Raw genomic sequence first — 17,520 nt, 5'->3', positions numbered from 1 at the left:
GGAGGACACGGGTATTTATGAGAGTGGCGGAGGAAAACAAAAGGAAGTAAATAAATGTTGTGTGATCAGTATAATTTGACATAACCACGGCAAACATGCTTTCTCGACAATCCTTGTTAATGTGAGAAAAAAAGTGTAGAAATTAAAACGGACGTGTGTTAATAAGGAAACAGCTGGCGAGCCATGTTTGCGCATGCGCCGTGAGCGGTTCTGGTTCTGTTTGGGCCGCAGCCGCTCACATTTGTTTACTGTGAAGTAAAGTTGAAGTGCTGAAGTTTTGAAAACTAATTTTGAATAAAACTTGAAGAATAACTGGCAACTGCTTTCTCATTTTCAAGAGGTCTTTCATATTTTATAACATGCTATTTGATATAATGGTTTAAAAATGCAAAAGGGTAATTTATTAGAGTATTCAATTAATCGATAAAGGATTCGATAGAGTACTCCATTACAAAAATATTCGATAGCTGCAGCCCTAGTAACCTCGCTTCTGCCATTGCGCCCCAGGGCTTATCACCAACGATTTGTGAATAAGGAAAAGGCGATATGGCCTAAAATCCATGTTGCGATGTATTTTAAAGCACGTGAGTTAATTATATATATATAAATCGCAATAACCACTACCATTCTTGTCTTCTGTTTTTTAACATTCTCAGATAAATTGCAACTGAGGAAATACTTGTAAAAGGTATACAATACTTTTTAAAGAAAATTTTAAGAATCCACTTTAGTGCTACTATTGTGTTTATATAATCCAGAGACATTATTGTGCCACATTTTTCTCCACCTTCTACCTTTTCATGCAGTCGCTACCTCTGAACCCATGTTTTCTGCATTTTCCTTCCATGAATAGATAGTTTACTGCAAATCTTTATGCTATTTTATTCATAAACATTCATATCGTCAGAATTTATTTTTTTGCAAAACGTTCTCCGAATTGTGCAGTGGACGCTCGTTTAATTATTTTTTTCCAGAGGGAATGGCCGTTCTTTTGATGAGAAAGTGACATCCTGACCAATCACAGGCTTGCCATCTCTATCACTTTCGACAGACAGTTAAAAAAAACTGGTCGTAGATGCATCATGGCATTGTATGTCTCCGTGCCAACGCAGATGGGTGCTTTAGAAAAGCACTGTTCAAATGTTCGATGCTCAAAAATCAGCATCTCAACTTTATTTATTTTTTATTTTTTCCCCCGTGTCCTGTCTGGCTGTGAAGCAAACACAATTTATGTCTGAATGCTGGTGACAAGCCTTACAGATTTACTCTCAGGTGAAGCATCTAAAGATTGGTTTATGCTTGACACGTCCGCGAGGTCCGCACGGCTCCGCGTGGAAAATTTGCATCATTTTGCGTCATTTTAACAACCACGCCCCTCCACCGCGCCTCCGCACGGCCCAGAATTTCCGTAACGCGCACCTCGGAAAATTTCTAACCACGCGGACGGACGGACGGACGAGGAAAAACATGGCGGACCGGCAATAACTAGTATGGCAGAGGTTCGTAAATACAGACATTTGTATGATTCAGCTCTCAGAGATCACCGTGATCAACATGTTCAAATCAAATCAAAGCTTTATTTATAAAGCTTGGAGAGAAATAGCTCGCACTGTCGGAAAAGACGAGAACGCTGTTAAAAATGCTGAAATACCATGTTGTAAACAGTAATTTCTACTTCTACTATGGTGTAGTGTTGGGTTCATGCCGTAGAGCTCCATGCTGCCCCGTTCAGTTTGGGAGAATATTGGCTCACCGCAGAGACGAGCCGCACGAACCATAAAAGCTGCGAGTTGTGAAGCGCGTTCCATCCGCGAGCCGCATCACCGCGCGGAAAGTGAATGCGTCAAGCATAAACCAAGCTTAAGCTTCTGCTTTAGTGCCTGATACTTAAAACTTTATTGTTATTGCTTTTTGGATGCTTTTTAATTCTGGTCAGACATAATGACAGAGGTGGAAATGGGATAGGGATGGGGGTTCCACAAAAATAATTAATCAATGATGATCAAGAGTCTCAGAGCATCTCAGCTTTTACAGTGGGCCTTTTTCCTCAAAGTTATGTCTTTAAATTGAGTAAACCTTGCGTGAGTGTTGGTATTCTATCGTGAAAAGATACATATTGGAGAGATCAGAGTCACAATGTGCATTAAAAACGAACGCCTTAATCATTAATTGGCCTATCTGATATCAATGCACAATTTTTAAGCAAAAATTAAAAATCTGACTGTTTTCATTGTCCATGAACACAACATCACTAATGAACACCGAATCTAGGATTGGCTACTTGAACCAGGGTATAAATCCCTGCTCCTGGAGTTTCATCTTTAATTTGGTCACTGTTTAACTTTTCATCTTTGTTTCTAGCTCCGTAGCCTTCAGGCCTTAATTGTTTTGCTGGTCTCCTCTGCAACAATCTCCCCTCTCCCAGGTCTGGGTGAGGCGGTGGCTGTGGCTTCTGTTCTCTGATGAAAAACTGTTTCATCATCTACATTAAGTATGCCCATAATCTGGCATCTTCTCTGCTCCTTTTCTCCACTCTTTTCTTCCTCTCTGCCTCTCTCCTCAAGCATTCTTTTAACCATAATTCTGAAAATTCGTATTGTAATTTTCTTAACTCCTTCCTCTTTTTACTGGTCTCCTTCACTATCTCTACTGTAAGGTTGCTCTGTAAGCGCAACACGTCAGTATTAGATTACCAGAAAAATCATGTTTTTTGATCTATCTCCTGATAATCTCCTCATGTCCCGGATGTTTCCTTTCCATAAATGCACCATCTTTACTCAAAAGGTGTTTGTGAGGTTTTATTTCCCATTTTTAAATTTTACACCGTCTTTTCTTCGGTATGAGGCCAGATTTAGGCTTACAAATCTGCCCTTCGACTGTGTATCTAAACACAGCGGGACTCGATTTACGACGTGTCCGCCAACCTGCTTAAAAATCTGGCCTCCGATACGTGAGACAGGTGTGTAATGAGTTGCGATATCCTTCTTTCTACAAGGATAAGGCAAATCCATGCACTCTCTCATCCATTCAAACAACAATTAAAGCAGACAACATGAAAACAAACAACCAACAACAAGATAACTAGAGCAGCATTTCTATTTCTCTGGCAATGCGCTCAAAAAACCAAGCCAAATACAGACAGCATTCAGAGACTTTGTCAAAAACCATCCTATTCAAGGCGGATGTCACCACTTTAAAATCTTATAGTTACCACACCGGTCTACTTCATTTCTTACACCAGAGCTGCATTTCTAATTCCGGCTAAAATGCAGAAGACCAAGCCAAATACAGACAGCATTCAGAGAATCTGTCAAAAACCATCCTATTCAAGGCGGACATCACCACTTTGGTCTCTGGTCACCTAGGGTTTCTCTCAAACGTTAAGGTTTAGGAGCGGTTAAATGAGCTGGTTCGGTGCCGCATCAGTAGATATCTCATCGCGTCAGTTTTACGCTGCATTGGGATCTGCAGTCAGAAAAGGGCAAAACCCCTTTTCACACATAAGTGACGAAAAAGGGCACTTTTGGCGTCAGGGGTCTGACGCGGAGGGTGGCTGACCAAGCTTTTGTTTTTGACGCGCTGGGAGTGAGAATGTGTTGGACAAACTCACCTCACACCGTCCAGAATTTGTTCTTTAAAGCTTCTATTAAATCCACTGTGTTGACGTATTTTAACAAGTTTTCTCTACGCTGCAGGAGTTAAAGTTTACATTACGGAGAAAAAGTTCGGCAGACGCGCTTGTTTATATTTGGCCGCTGCGTGTTGGCGTCGGGAGGGGGAGGGTGGGGGAACTCGGTGCTGCACACAGACAGCTGGTGTGATCAGCTCTGTAAAGCGTTGATCACAATTTGCAGATCACGTTTATTTTTCACAGAGATCGGCTGCAGATTCCTCTTCTGGTCGGCATTCTAGGAATCGAAACTTGGAATCAAAATAAAAAACTTGAAACGATTCCGAGAAAAACTAACAGTTGGAACCGGTTCCAATTGATGCTCGATGCCCAACCCTAGTCTTCTATTAACTGACCCTCGGCATTCTTTAAATATCCAAAAAAATGCCCGTACTTCCAACTTTGTCTTCTTTGAGGGATAATAAATGTCCTGAGCGCTGCCGTCTCCACCTTTGGCCATTATTTCAGCTTTAGCTTCAAGAAAGTTTTGGTTGTAAACAACAAAGTGCACATGTGCTGCCGCAACTTCAGCAGATGATACGGTGGCTGGTAAGGGTCACCGCGCCTACACCGCAGCCACGGTAATCCACGAGATAATATAGTTTTTAAAAAACAAGACGGTTATTTTTTTTGTCAGCTTTTCTTACAAAATCTGAGACCAAGCTTTTCACATTGCAAGACAAGTACCGGTAACAATAACAGAATAAACAACCAGCTGTTGTATCAGCGGAATGCGCAGCAGCGCGCCACGGTCTCCAGCAGAGAATGGCGGTGTTTCAAACCCTCCCAGCAGGCGGTGAGATCTTTCCTGGGCCGGAGCTGGCCGGCAGCAGGGTGCAGCAGTCTCCAGCAGGTGATGGCAGGGCAGGGGAGCTCATTCCTGGGTCGGAGTCGGCCGGCAGCAGCGCGGTATAGTCTACATAATTTGGTATATAAGTCGCAGGACCAGCCAGACTATGAAAAAAATTGTGACTTACAGTCCTGAAAATACGGTATATTTGTTCCTTCAGACTTTGATTTTTCTAATTTTGAAAACGAAACTTTTGTACCTCTTTTGACACGCTTGTCCCAATGAATATTCTATAGAAATGATATGTTTTAACATTAACTAGGGGTGCACTGATTACAGTTTTTGGCCGATCACCCAACATCTGGGCCGATAGATCGGTGCACCCTAGTGCCTAAAGGTTGGTTTATGCTTGACGCGTCCGCGAGGTCCGCACGGCTCCGCGCGGAAAAGTTGCGTCATTTTGCGTCATTTTAACAACCATGCCCCTCCACCGCGTCTCCGCATGGCCCAAGTTTTCCGCAACGCGCACCTCGGAAAATTTCTAACCACGCGGACGGTCGGACGCGGAAAAACATGGCGGACCGGCACGGCAGAGGTTCGTAAATACAGACATTTGTATGATTCAGCTCTCAGAGATCACCGTGATCAACATGTTGTTAATAATTCTTGGAGAGAAATAGCTCGCACTGTCGGAAAAGACGAGAACGCTGTTAAAAATGCTGAAATGCCATGTTGTAAACAGTGATTTCTACTTCTACTATGGTGTAGTGTTGGGTGCATGCTGTAGAGCTCCATGCTGCCCCGTTCAGTTTGGGAGAATATTGGCTCACCGCAGAGACGAGCCGCACAAACCATAAACGCTGCGAGTTGTGTAGCGCGTTCCAGCCGCGAGCCGCATCACCGCGCGGAAAGTGAATGCGTCAAGCATAAACCAAGCTTTAAGCTACTAGTGTCCTGCAGGTAAAAGTCACAGGATCGCGCGTCGCAGTCGCATAATGAGGACGTAAACTATTTGAAACATGAGGAACTCCACTACTAGGGATGAGCGAGTAAACCACTATCTGTATCTGTATCTGTTCAACCAACTAAATTATCTCTATCTGTATCTGTACTCGGAATGGGCGTGACATAACCTGGAAGTGGGTGTGGTTTACATCAATATATTATTTTAAGTCTGAAATTGATATGGATTGATCAGAAGTTGATATGTGTATTGTTTATTTGAAAACTATTTACAGAGCAGCCTCAGAATTTAGATTAAATATTTTTGATCACAATAGTAAAGGAACTATTACAGAACAAGTGTTTCAATAAAATCAGAACATTAATATGTGCATGGATTAATACATCTGAACTCATGCAGTAGGAACTAGGAAATATGAAATGCTAGAACCAGACACAACTTTATATATATTTTTTAATTTTAATAAACTTATTTTTTTTCTTAACGTTCTTGGCATTTTCCCACACAAAGTTACACAAAACAGTGTTGATTAAGGTGTGTGTGTATGAGAGAGAGAGGGAGAAAGAGGGAGTTAAAAAAAAAAAACAACCGGAGCGGAGGTAGTGACTGACGCAGCACGTCAGCTCTGTCTTGTCAAATGCACCATGTAAGTTACGAAAAAAGTTACTTTAAATATTCAACCAAAAAGAGGCGAGCTGAAGAAAACCTAGGGAAAACTGAAGAAACGTGAGCAACAGTGAAGCAATCACAGCGAGATCCGTTACTGTCTGTGTGTGTGTGCGTGGATGAGCCGGACAGACTGCGCTCCCGGCCGGCTGCAGAGTTTTGTGTGTAGGGAGGGGCGGGCGCTCTATGTGACTGGCCAATCACAGTGAGAAGACAGTGAGTTACCCAATGAGGATTTTGCTTCAGCACGATTACAGATATTTACGAGTTTTACTCGTTTCATGCTCGTATTCGTCAAAAATGCTTTATCCGTACCGGATACTCGTCTGAAACGAGTACCCGGCTCATCCCTATCCACTACTTTTAAATATATTCATAATATTAACTCGTCATTTATTTATTTATTTATTGACTTATATTTAATGAGGATAAAAACCACTTGGGATGAATCATCTAGTTTACAAGTGGGTCCTCCTGGAAACAAAGATGCAAATACAAAGACAAGAGAACAGAGCAATAATTTGAATTCAAAACAAAATGGCAAATTATTAGTACCACTATTAAAATAATAATAATAACAATAATAATAAAGAAAGAAAGAAAGAAAGAAAGAAAGAAAGAAAGAAAGAAAGAAAGAAAGAAAGAAAGAAAGAAAAAAACAAAGAAGTTGGCTAATCAAATAGCATTTTTATCAATGTACTTCCTAAACAAGTGATATTTTTTGGCAGATAAACTAAGGAGATGGCATAAATACAGAAAAAAGAAATACCTAAATAATTATTTTAAAAGAAATTAAAGAAGAACTTGGATGTGTTTTCCCTTTTTCTTCTTATTTTATAGCTTTGCTGAAGTATCGGATGAGGACTCGATATCGGCACATACTCAGAATCAAATGACTCGGAGTCGGATTAGGAGCAAAAACATGTGATTGAAACATCCCTATTAAATATGGCATTTTACAGCGTTTCTCTGTAATGACCCCTGAATTAACATCACCCTGAAGGGTTCTACAAAGAGACCATATATTCTCAATCCTGAAAACACCCTTTCTCTTTTCAGTCTCTGGTTCTGCCGTCTCTCATTTTATTGCTCGTCCGTCTCTGCATCATCCCCCTTTCTTCCTCCCTCCTTCTCTCTATCTATCACCCTTTCTGTTCCTGCACTCCTCTGTTTATAGCTAGTGACTCCATTGAGCGGGGGTTAATGGAGGCCCCATCCAGGACCCTGCTGATAAATAATGTAGCTTCTTCATAATGCCCCGTCTCTGGGGAGGGTCCAGAGAGCATCATTACTGCCTCCTCATCCTACACAGCACAGGCTTAAATTGATTAACAGGCACTGGAGCAGTGCAAAATGATCCATGTGGCTAGTGTAGTGGCTAACAGCTCGCACCAGGTGGGTCAAAGCTCCCGCCTCTCAGTGTCGCATGATCCCACTCTGCGCTGGCTTTAGCTCCTGTCTTTTTCCGGTGGGCTAACAGATGGCTGTAACCAGTTAACGCAATAGTGGAAGAGCAGTGCTCAGAGTCGGCAGTGGGGAATGTCAGAAGGGTTTTTTATGGGGCTATTGTGTAAATGATGGTGAGTGTTTCAAATTTTATTGAGGAGAGAGCAGCAACAAGGCCACTGCAGCCATTTGTATGACTCTTCATTGACTGCCTATGAAGCTTAAAGTTTGATTACTTTAGGATTGCATGCAATTTGAATAAGTGCAATTTTTAATCTGCCACAGAAATTCCTGCAACAACAGAAAGAAAATCAGCTAAAAATAGGGAATGAGTTATTCAAAAGAGAAATGTAAAAATAAATAAGGAACCAGCTTTACTGCTTAGAAAGAGAGTTGGAAATTATTTAAATTGAGTATATTAGATTATTTCCAAAAACCAACCCGTGGGCTTTCAATTCATTTATGAAAGTCGGTTATTTACTTTCATTCATCAAGGTATTTAGAAGAGATTTCGGCAGTGGCTGTCAGTTAATAAGTCATCATTTTGTGACTTTTATAATAGAAAAGGATCAACTAAACAGTTTAACACCATTAGATGAACAGGGTTTTTCCTGGCTCAAATTGAGGCAGAGGTGCTACCATCCTGACCATGCGCCAGCACATGCATACTCTGCATTAAACTGCCTCACTTTTTTAAAGGCAAAGTATTATAAAAGGCTCAATAATATGCATTAGATTGGTGTTTAGTTACCTTTTTCCCATCTGATATTTATAGTTAAAAATATTTTTAAATATTTGACCTACATTTTAATAACATTTTAGGTTTGTATTAATAACATCTTAGTCAAAATAACACATAAATATATCCAGTAAAATATAATGCATTTCATTAACATGTATTTGTATTGGAAATGGTAATAACATTGAATTTCTGCTGCTAATAATGTAATGGTGACATGTCTATTATGTACAGTTTAGGGTTAGGGGGGTATTCATTATTTAAAAAATGAAAGTGACGGGGATAAATGTATCACATGACCTCTGGCAGCGAGCAAATGCTGCCTCCTCAGAGTGCTTCCAAACGCAGCAGCGATTCATTCCATCCCCTACTTAGAAAAGAAAGAACCCAGAAGTTTTTGTTCAGAAAGAAACATTTTACTTACGAGTCTTCTTTTTAACACTTTAACTGTGTTCATTACGGGCCGTTTATACGTCACTCTACCACTAGGCCACTGAGAAGGTATTAATAATGTTGAAATTGTCAGTAAAAGTTCAGAAAGTTGATGCACAAAAAAGCCACACAGAGATTTAATCTATAGTTATGCGAAGGTCAGCACATGCTGGTGAATTGATATTTTCAGAATCCCACAATCAGCTCCAAACCATCATTGTTCTATAAGCTGGAACATACTGCCATATGAGTTTCTTTAAATAAGCATGTGGCGAGACAAGCAGTCAGATATGATTGACTGTCATGGATGAAAACATCCAGGAAGCATGGCCTCCAGCTGCAGCTGAATCATAGCTGAAGATTTTGAAGCCTGCCCCAGATGTTCCAGTATGAAACAGATTTTTTATGCAATCAGTCTTAATTTTTGCTGGCTGTAAGTGAGAAGTCATCAAAGCACCTCAGAGGCTTCTTCTGTGGCTGGGTGGTGATCCTGATATGAATATGATTAGGGCTGAAACGATTCCTCGAGTACCTCGAATAATTCGAGTACAAAAAATCCTCGAGTCAAATTCTCTGCCTCGAGGCTTCGTTTAATTCATGTTTAATTAATTCATGCCTTTGCAATCACCCGGGGTCATGTTTCACCCGGACCAAAATAAGTGACGCACATACACACTGCACTGAATGCACACGCAAGTAGCGAACGTAACTTAACTTTCTCTTAAGCCATGGCGGACAACGTGGACCCCGGTGGAGTGCGAAAAAGACAGAAAATGTCAAAGGTGTGGGACCATTTTTCACGTCGTAAGGCGGAAAACGTAGTCCAGTTTAAAAACTGTAAAATGGATTTAGCCTACCACAACACCACATCCTCCAAGCTGCAGCACCTGACCAGGAAACATCCACATGTAAACGTCACTTCTGCAAGCGGACTCGGAGCCTCTACAAGATAATGCATTTTAGCCTGTATTTCTATATATTCTGCAGACACTGTGCGACTTTTTCGTTTGTAGCACTCAGTTTCAGCTCACACCGTACGTCTGGTAGCAACACGTCGGTCTTAAAATGTGCTAAAAATAGCAGTTTTTACAACACGTCGGACTTTTTACTGTGTTGTTGATGTCCGTTGTCCCTCGGGATTGCTGCAGGAGGACACAGGTATTTATGAGAGTGACGGAGGAAAACGAAAGTAAGTAAATGTGTGATCAGTATAATTTGACATAACCACGGCAAACATGCTTTCTCGACAATCCTTGTTAATGTGAGGGAAAAAAAGTGTAGAAATTAAAACGGACGTGTGTTAATAGGGAAACAGCTGGCGAGCTATGTTTGCGCATGCGCCCTGAGCGGTTCTGGTTCTGTTTGGGCCGCAGCCGCTCGCATTTGTTTACTGTGAAGTAAAGTTGAAGCGCTGAAGTTTTGAAAACTAATTTTGAATAAAACTTGAAGAATAACTGGCAATTGCGTGCTCATTTTAAGAGGTCTTTCATATTTTATAACATGCTATTTGATATAATGGTTTACAAACACAAAAGGGTAATTTATTAGAGTACTCGATTCATCGATAAAATATTCGATAGAGTACTCAATTACAAAAATATTTGATAGCTGCAGCCCTAAATATGATATTTCTGCTGCAGCACCTGGAGGTGTTCTGAATCAGCTTTCCATCAGAACACCCGCAAGGTCACAGTTAGAGATAATGCCAGTGTTCTGGGCATTTAAATTATCGTGGTAACATGAAAAAAAAGTCATGCATTTATAGCACACACCAACAATGATAAAAAGAGCACAAGTTGTTCTGTTTTGTTAACCAAATAAATGTGACATTGTTTCAAGGATATTAAAAGAGAGAACTCCAAAAATAATAAGTCTGGTCATGCTTATAACCTCGTTTGCTTGGTGTTTTATCAGCCATTGTCTAGTTTTCTAGTTTTTTTGTAAAGTTTGCTAATTCTGCAAAAAGAATGTGATAGTATTGAACTTCTCCTGCCTGTTGGCCAATGAGCTGTGCTTAACACAAGCTGTGGTTGATAAAGATAGAAATTACTCTTGATCTCATAATCTCCAGAGCCAGGAATAACTGCAGAGTAGCGTCTGTGATGTGTTTATTTCTGCTGGTATGGAATCCGACGGAGAGTAAGAGGGACCCGTCCTCACTGTTGAATCGGTACTGGATAGATGCTGTGGATTCCTGACAAGCTGTTTGATTATTAGACTCAGAGACTGCCTTTCAACATTCATCCAGGACCAAACCTTAGTCATAACGAAACTCAATTTCTGTAATTGCTTTGAAACAAAATTTGAAGTGGCCGTGGTAACAAGGAGCCTAAGTCACGCCCATCTACTTCTGGACCAATGGTCCCCAACTGCCCAAAAAAATGAATGGGAGCCTATGAGAGGATAAAAGTTATTTTCTGATCCTAATCCCAGAAGGAATTCTGCAGGGATGTCATATATGCGATGTCTGATCTGTAGTCATTTTAATGATGAATTTTTACAAGCAAATAAATCTGTAATCTGTAAATCACCCAGGAATTTCAAGATCCCGTGTGATTTGGCCAGTTCACATGTCAAACAAGGAGAAAGACGGCAACACATATCCAAAAAGCTCACTGTTTCTTTTTTCACAACTGGAAATGTGCATGTGACTTTTATTTTGAAAGCTGCCAGCTATTTCCCAATTTTTCTATGTTTAACTTCCTTTCTGGCTCAGTCTGAATTGCAGACTGTGACAATTTTTGGTTGCATAGCATGTGGAAAGTAGACTCAATTATAAATTTAGCAGTGCAACGCAACACTATGCCTCTGAGACATGTCCAAAAACACGATGCTTAGTGGCCAGTGGAAATCCATCCATCCACTGTAATGGTGACTAATTGCTGCTACATATTACACTTTGCAAATGTTACGCAATGCTTATGCGTCCGGTGGAAAGGCCGGGTTATAGTCAAAGGCACAGTGAAGCATTTTGTCATGGTGCTCTGCTAAATTTACGCCCAAGTTTTATACACCCCACGCTTCCAGAACACATTCACCCAGTTAGTTCAGATCAGGCCTGAAAGGAAATCAGACAGGTGAGCTGAGTAAAACATCTGGCAAACTTCAAAATAAAAGTGCAGATTTCCCATCGCTTAACTGAAATAAATGTGGCAAGGTGGATAAACGAGGGCCCGGGCGGGATTCGATCCCCAGACTCCCGGGTGAGAGTCATGCACTCTAACCAGTCAGCCAAAGGGACATCCCCTTGGCGAAGTAGCCAGGGCGCATTATCTATCGGGACACTGACAGGACGCTCACACTGTCACATAAAGAAAATATGTCTCTACCTGTGACACCTCCAATGAATCACGTGTGTCAACAACACATCATGAATATAGTTTATTCTTACACTTTCATCAAATATGAGTTCAGAGCATGCGTGCGTGTAACGTCATATCTACGATGGGTGCTGTATGTCAGATTCCTCAGCGGCCTAGTTCGGAAGGTTGCTGTGTAGAGAATGTGAGGTCCTTTCCTGTAAATGACATTAGTAATTGGTTGTAATGTGACGAGTCACACAGACAGGAAGCTATCTGGGGAATGTGTTGTTGAGGCTGATGTTCACAGGAGGGAGTCTAAAGTGACACCTACTAATTTCCCAGAAGTCCTGACTGACACCATCTTCACCATTCGTTCCACTAAAAACTGCAGCAGACATCATTGCAGCTGATGTTTCATCATTGCTGAAGCTCTGCATGAAACTGGGTGGTGATTGCTTTAACTTATATGCATTTTTTTTTCTTTTCTTCCAGAGATTGATCAGGACAGAGGAAGTCAAGACGTACCAAACATTTTTGTTTCCTGAGTCTTGACGGTCTTCCACCACTGCTCACTCTTTCTTAGGAGATTGGAGGAGGGCGACTTGTGCACCATGAATGTTACATCGCTCTTCTCCTTCACTAGCCCTGCAGTCAAGCGTCTGCTGGGTTGGAAGCAGGGGGACGAGGAGGAGAAATGGGCAGAAAAAGCTGTGGATGCACTGGTTAAGAAACTGAAAAAGAAGAAGGGAGCCATGGAGGAGCTGGAGAGGGCTCTCAGCTGTCCGGGTCAGCCCAGTAACTGCGTGACCATCCCTCGCTCGCTGGATGGACGGCTCCAGGTGTCCCATAGGAAGGGTCTGCCACATGTCATTTACTGTCGGGTGTGGCGCTGGCCTGACCTGCAGTCCCACCACGAGCTGAAGGCGCTGGAATGCTGCGAGTACCCCTTCGGCTCCAAACAGAAGGATGTGTGCATCAACCCCTACCACTACAAACGGGTCGATAGTCCAGGTGAGGCCTCATGTTTTGTGGCATAACATCAGATTTTCTGATTTTGAAGAAAATATTGATTGCTTTGGTACATACAAGTAGACTGGGTGGAGATATTACTTCAGTTAAAATGGTTTAAAAAGTTTATTCCATTATACATTTTTTCCAACAAAGCAAAACAAAATACTTTTTAAAATGTTTTAGTTTTCTGAGGCTTTACCAAATGGTTGGGAGGCTCAAGCCAGCAAATTTTCTCCACAACTGAACAAACTTTCCAGCCGTCGGGATGTTGGTTCACTGCTGACACGTTCCAGCACCATGTTCAGTGACAAATTGTACAGGATAAGGACTAATTTCTACTAATAAGTTTATTTTACAACAGTATTTACCGGTAGAACATCTTGTGGGCTCAGAATCAGCTGCTTCACTTGCCGAGCAGACTTTTTATCGCAACGGTGCCCTCTAGTGGCTGTAAACGTAAACCCTGTGTGCCCGGCTGAATAAATTTTTTTTAATTTATTTTAATATAGCTTTTAAAGGAGAAAATGCACATCCGTTCTGCACACCTCTAAACACCCCATGGATGTATTATTTTTTTTAGAAATATAGCTTTTTATTAAAATGTTCCATATTCTAACTTTAAGATGCACCTCATGTAAATAAATAGTTATAAACTCTTGTTTGAACAAGAACAAGCAGCAGGCTTGGTTTTGACATGATTTTCTTAACTCATTCACTGCCTGATCACTAACTGCCAGCGTTTCTCACCGTTTTTACAGTCTTTTTAAGAGTCGCAGAACGTTGTGCGCTAGCATGATATCAATGCCAAAACAACCAAAACAAAGAGGAGACTCACCTCTTACATCAGGAAGAAGCCGTGTGTTTTGAGCGTTATCCGTTCTTTCATAATCCGTTGTCGAATTGTGATCGGCAGACGCTTTTCCGGTTCGCGCCTCACTTTTTTTACAGGAACGGCCCAAAACGATCTCCAAACACATGGATGTGTTGCTTCCTGATCATGTGATCTGTGACGTATGTGGATGAAGATCGGCTTCAGGGTTTAGATGTTTGTTCTATCAGCGCGGGGGCTCGTTCAAACAGTAAAAAAATGCAAATGACGACTTTAGTCGTCATTGGCAGTGAACGGTTGGATCTAAAATGACGACTTTAGTCGTCATTGGCAGTGAATGAGTTAATCTGGACTCCAGGAGTTCTGACAGCATCGGCTCTGCAGAAGACAGGTAAACAAATCACCACACAGTGAGGGTCAGCTGACAACTGAAACAACTGTGCTAAATTAGTAAAGGTGTGTGTGTGTGTGTGTGTGTGTGTGTGTGTGTGTGTGTGTGTGTGTGTGTGTGTGTGTGTGTGTGTGTGTGTGTGTGTGTGAGGAGATTCCATTTGTGGGAGAACTGGGGCTTTGTTTTAGGCATGCCCTGTATTGTAGGCCCTATTTTTTTTGTGCACACGTGTTTTCACACACTTGACTGTGAGTTTCTCTTGGGGACGCTGAAACAGGAAGACGCTCACTCACACACAATGAGAGGAAAGACTTGTTGCCTGCCTTGCACACTTTTTGTTTTAGCAAGGCACAGGGCTGAGGTGATTTAACCCAGCACCACCTGTTTGCTCACAATTTCCCTTCCACACACGCACACACATCCTGTCAATCTCCCCTCACTATTCTCCATAACACCCCAGCTGTCCGCCTGCTCCACTTTTAACCTCTGTAATAAATTTCTACACTGATGTATCGGCCTGTTGCAGCACACGCAGACCACCTTCAGGACAGCAGAGCTAGCCTCATCTAAAATTTCAGCACCAGCTTTATTTATCTGCACAGGTATTTATAGGCACAAGTGGAGCACATCACTGTGGTTTCTGCTGCACCTGAATAGCCCACAGCCATGATTTTTACCCCAAGTGATGAATTCCACTGGAAAGGCTGGTCTCATAACGCCTCTTAGTGCAGAAACTCGAGAGTCAGAGCCAAATAATGCTGGCTAAGACTGGCTGTCTGGAAGCTGACGTTAGAAAAATGCAGCGACATCTGTTCTCAGAATGTTAAAATCATAAAGTGTGCCAGAAAGTGGTTTGTTTAACCTGAATATTCAATTTTCATCTACCATTGCATATATACAGTCGCTCCAGCTGTCCGGGATCACAGAAATAGATTAGGTCTTCAATTCTTCTTCAATCCCAAGAAGAATAAATGTGTTCAGTGACTGACAGAACATGTAGGTAATAACTCAGTCACAAACTAACTGGATTCGTGTTGGTGTGTGAGAGAACTATAGTGGTGTGTTTGTGTGAAATAAAGGTGGAAATCTTTAGACTGCTCAGGTTTTGATTTAATTACGATTCAGAGGGTTTTGATACAATTATAGAACAATTATCCATGCATCTGTAAAAGGCACAGTATGGATGAATTTTACACTGGAATAATCACAACACAGTCTGTCTCCATCATGTTGGAAGGAATGCTACATTATAACAGATTTCCTCCTCAGCCAGCTGAAAGTTGTCAGTTTTTCTTCTTTCAAAAAAGCTAAAGAGGGACGCAGTCTTTGTTTACAGTCTGTGAACTCACGGGGTTGCCGAGTCGGTGCTGCAGCGCCAGAATTTTTAGTCCGACACCAGAATTTTCCTGAAGAAAAATACATTTTAACTCCTGACTGCCAACATTGGCTGATTCGTAGTGTATATTCTTATTAGAACTGAAACAATTCATTTGATTCTGAACTAGTAAACAGCTGGGTTTGTGCATGATTATCCCAATACTAGAGCATTGTGTGGATCATTCAATTTAATACTTGATAGTCCTAATTCTCCAGACCTGCCAACCTGTACGCAGTTTGGCATCTATTTAAGCTGGTACGACTCACCCCTCTAAACTACGCAAAAAGCTGCGGTTACACGAGTTGAGTTCTGTGGCAAATATGCACATGTGGTACTCATGACTGACAACACGACTCAGAGGCGTGGTGAAGAAGTTTAAGCCAATCATCATAGAAAAGCAGAGAAAAACTATCCTGCCTAACCTATAGCGTAACGCCCCCGCCCCCCTTCCCCCTGCTTCATCCTGCCCGCTGCTCCTCTCTCCGGTTCGCCACTCGCTGCTGTTCTGGTAAGGTAAACTCTTTGTGTGTGTGTGTGTGTGTGTGTGTGTGTGTGTGTGTGTGTGTGTGTGTACGCGTGTGTGTGTGTGTGTGTGTCAGCGAGCCGGACCGGACATCTTTTGGTGAACGCGGAACGTTACTTTCACTGTTCAATGTTCAAGCCGAAATCTGAGTGAAAAATATTTAAAATCTGCGACTAAAGAGAAAGAGGCAAGCTGTGTGTGTGTGTGTGTGTGTGTGTGCGTGCGTGCGTGCGTGCGTGTGCGTGTAAAGTTTTCCATCCAGTGAATGGGGCGATTGCAGTGAGAAAAGCAATGGAGTTGCAAAGGTCCGCGACAAAATGCAGCACAAGTGGTACTCAAAAACTTTTGACTAGGTTGGCAGGTCTGATTCTCTTATCACTAGTCAGACAGAGAAAAATAACCTCCTATGGAAGAAAATAATAAAATTCACAGCTTTCATTCTTTTAACATGGTTTGATGTAGAGGCCGACCCATGTGGGTTTTTTTAAGGCCGATGCTGATACACATTTTAGCAGCACATTTATTGTGAAAGACAACTGAACACTCACTGTGTGCAATATAAATTAAAGAAGTCAATAAATCTGTTAATATTTATTGAATTTCAAATATAAAACAAACTCAAAACATAAAAAAAAACACAAGTGCTTGATTTATTTTTATCGGCTTAAAAAATAATTTCGACTGATGGACGATAAAGAAAAACTTGAATAAATCGGTTGGCCTCGAGTTTGATGTCTACATGATATAGAATATTTGTTTTTTATTCAAACACCATCACACTTGGTTATTATTATTATTAATATTATTATTATTATTATTCCCCTAGTGTTACCTCCCGTTTTGGTGCCAAGGAACAGTGAGTTCAATCCCAAGATTTCCATGCTGCCTCGGTTCCGCAACCCTCTACAGCAGAACGAGCCACACATGCCCCAGAATGCCACCTTCCCAGAGTCTTTCGCTCTGGCAAACACTGTACCTTTCCCACATTCACCGGGAAATGGCTTTCCTAACTCACCAGGAAGTGGCAGCAGCGTCACTTTCCCACATTCGCCATCCAGCTCTGACCCTGGCAGTCCATTCCAGATGCCGGGTAAGATGAAGCAAATCTGTGTCGTTTTTTGTTTCCTCTGCACTGAACCACAGAAACTTACTTTGCTTATATTTGCATCCTTTCTGATGCAGAGACCCCCCCTCCTGCCTACATGCCCCCAGAGGAGCAGATGACTCAGGATTGCCCTCAGCCTATGGACACCAACCTCTTAGCACCACCCTTGCCTCTTGAGAACAACAACCGGGCAGGTAACTGTGGCTGTTTTGATCTCTCCTACACACACGCACACACACATTCTTGTGTTGCCAGCATTGGCTTGCCTTGATGT

At 41.8% G+C, this 17,520-nt stretch overlaps 1 protein-coding gene across 1 annotated transcript in view; it reads left to right on the top strand.

Annotated features, from left to right (window-relative positions):
• smad1 (SMAD family member 1) overlaps positions 1-17,520 on the top strand; it is a 28,433-nt gene that overhangs the window by 3,837 nt on the left and 7,076 nt on the right. The window contains exons 2-4 of the mRNA XM_015965752.3: positions 12,502-13,020; positions 16,968-17,231; positions 17,324-17,440. Of these exons, the coding sequence (XP_015821238.1) occupies positions 12,621-13,020; positions 16,968-17,231; positions 17,324-17,440 (781 nt within the window). The 5' untranslated portion in view covers positions 12,502-12,620. The remainder of the gene's footprint in view (positions 1-12,501; positions 13,021-16,967; positions 17,232-17,323; positions 17,441-17,520) is intronic.

This window comes from Nothobranchius furzeri, chromosome 4, assembly GCF_043380555.1.
Source record: "Nothobranchius furzeri strain GRZ-AD chromosome 4, NfurGRZ-RIMD1, whole genome shotgun sequence".
Taxonomy (NCBI): domain Eukaryota; kingdom Metazoa; phylum Chordata; class Actinopteri; order Cyprinodontiformes; family Nothobranchiidae; genus Nothobranchius; species Nothobranchius furzeri.
Note: the sequence above shows the minus strand (reverse complement) of the source record. Positions and strands in the feature narration are given on the sequence as shown.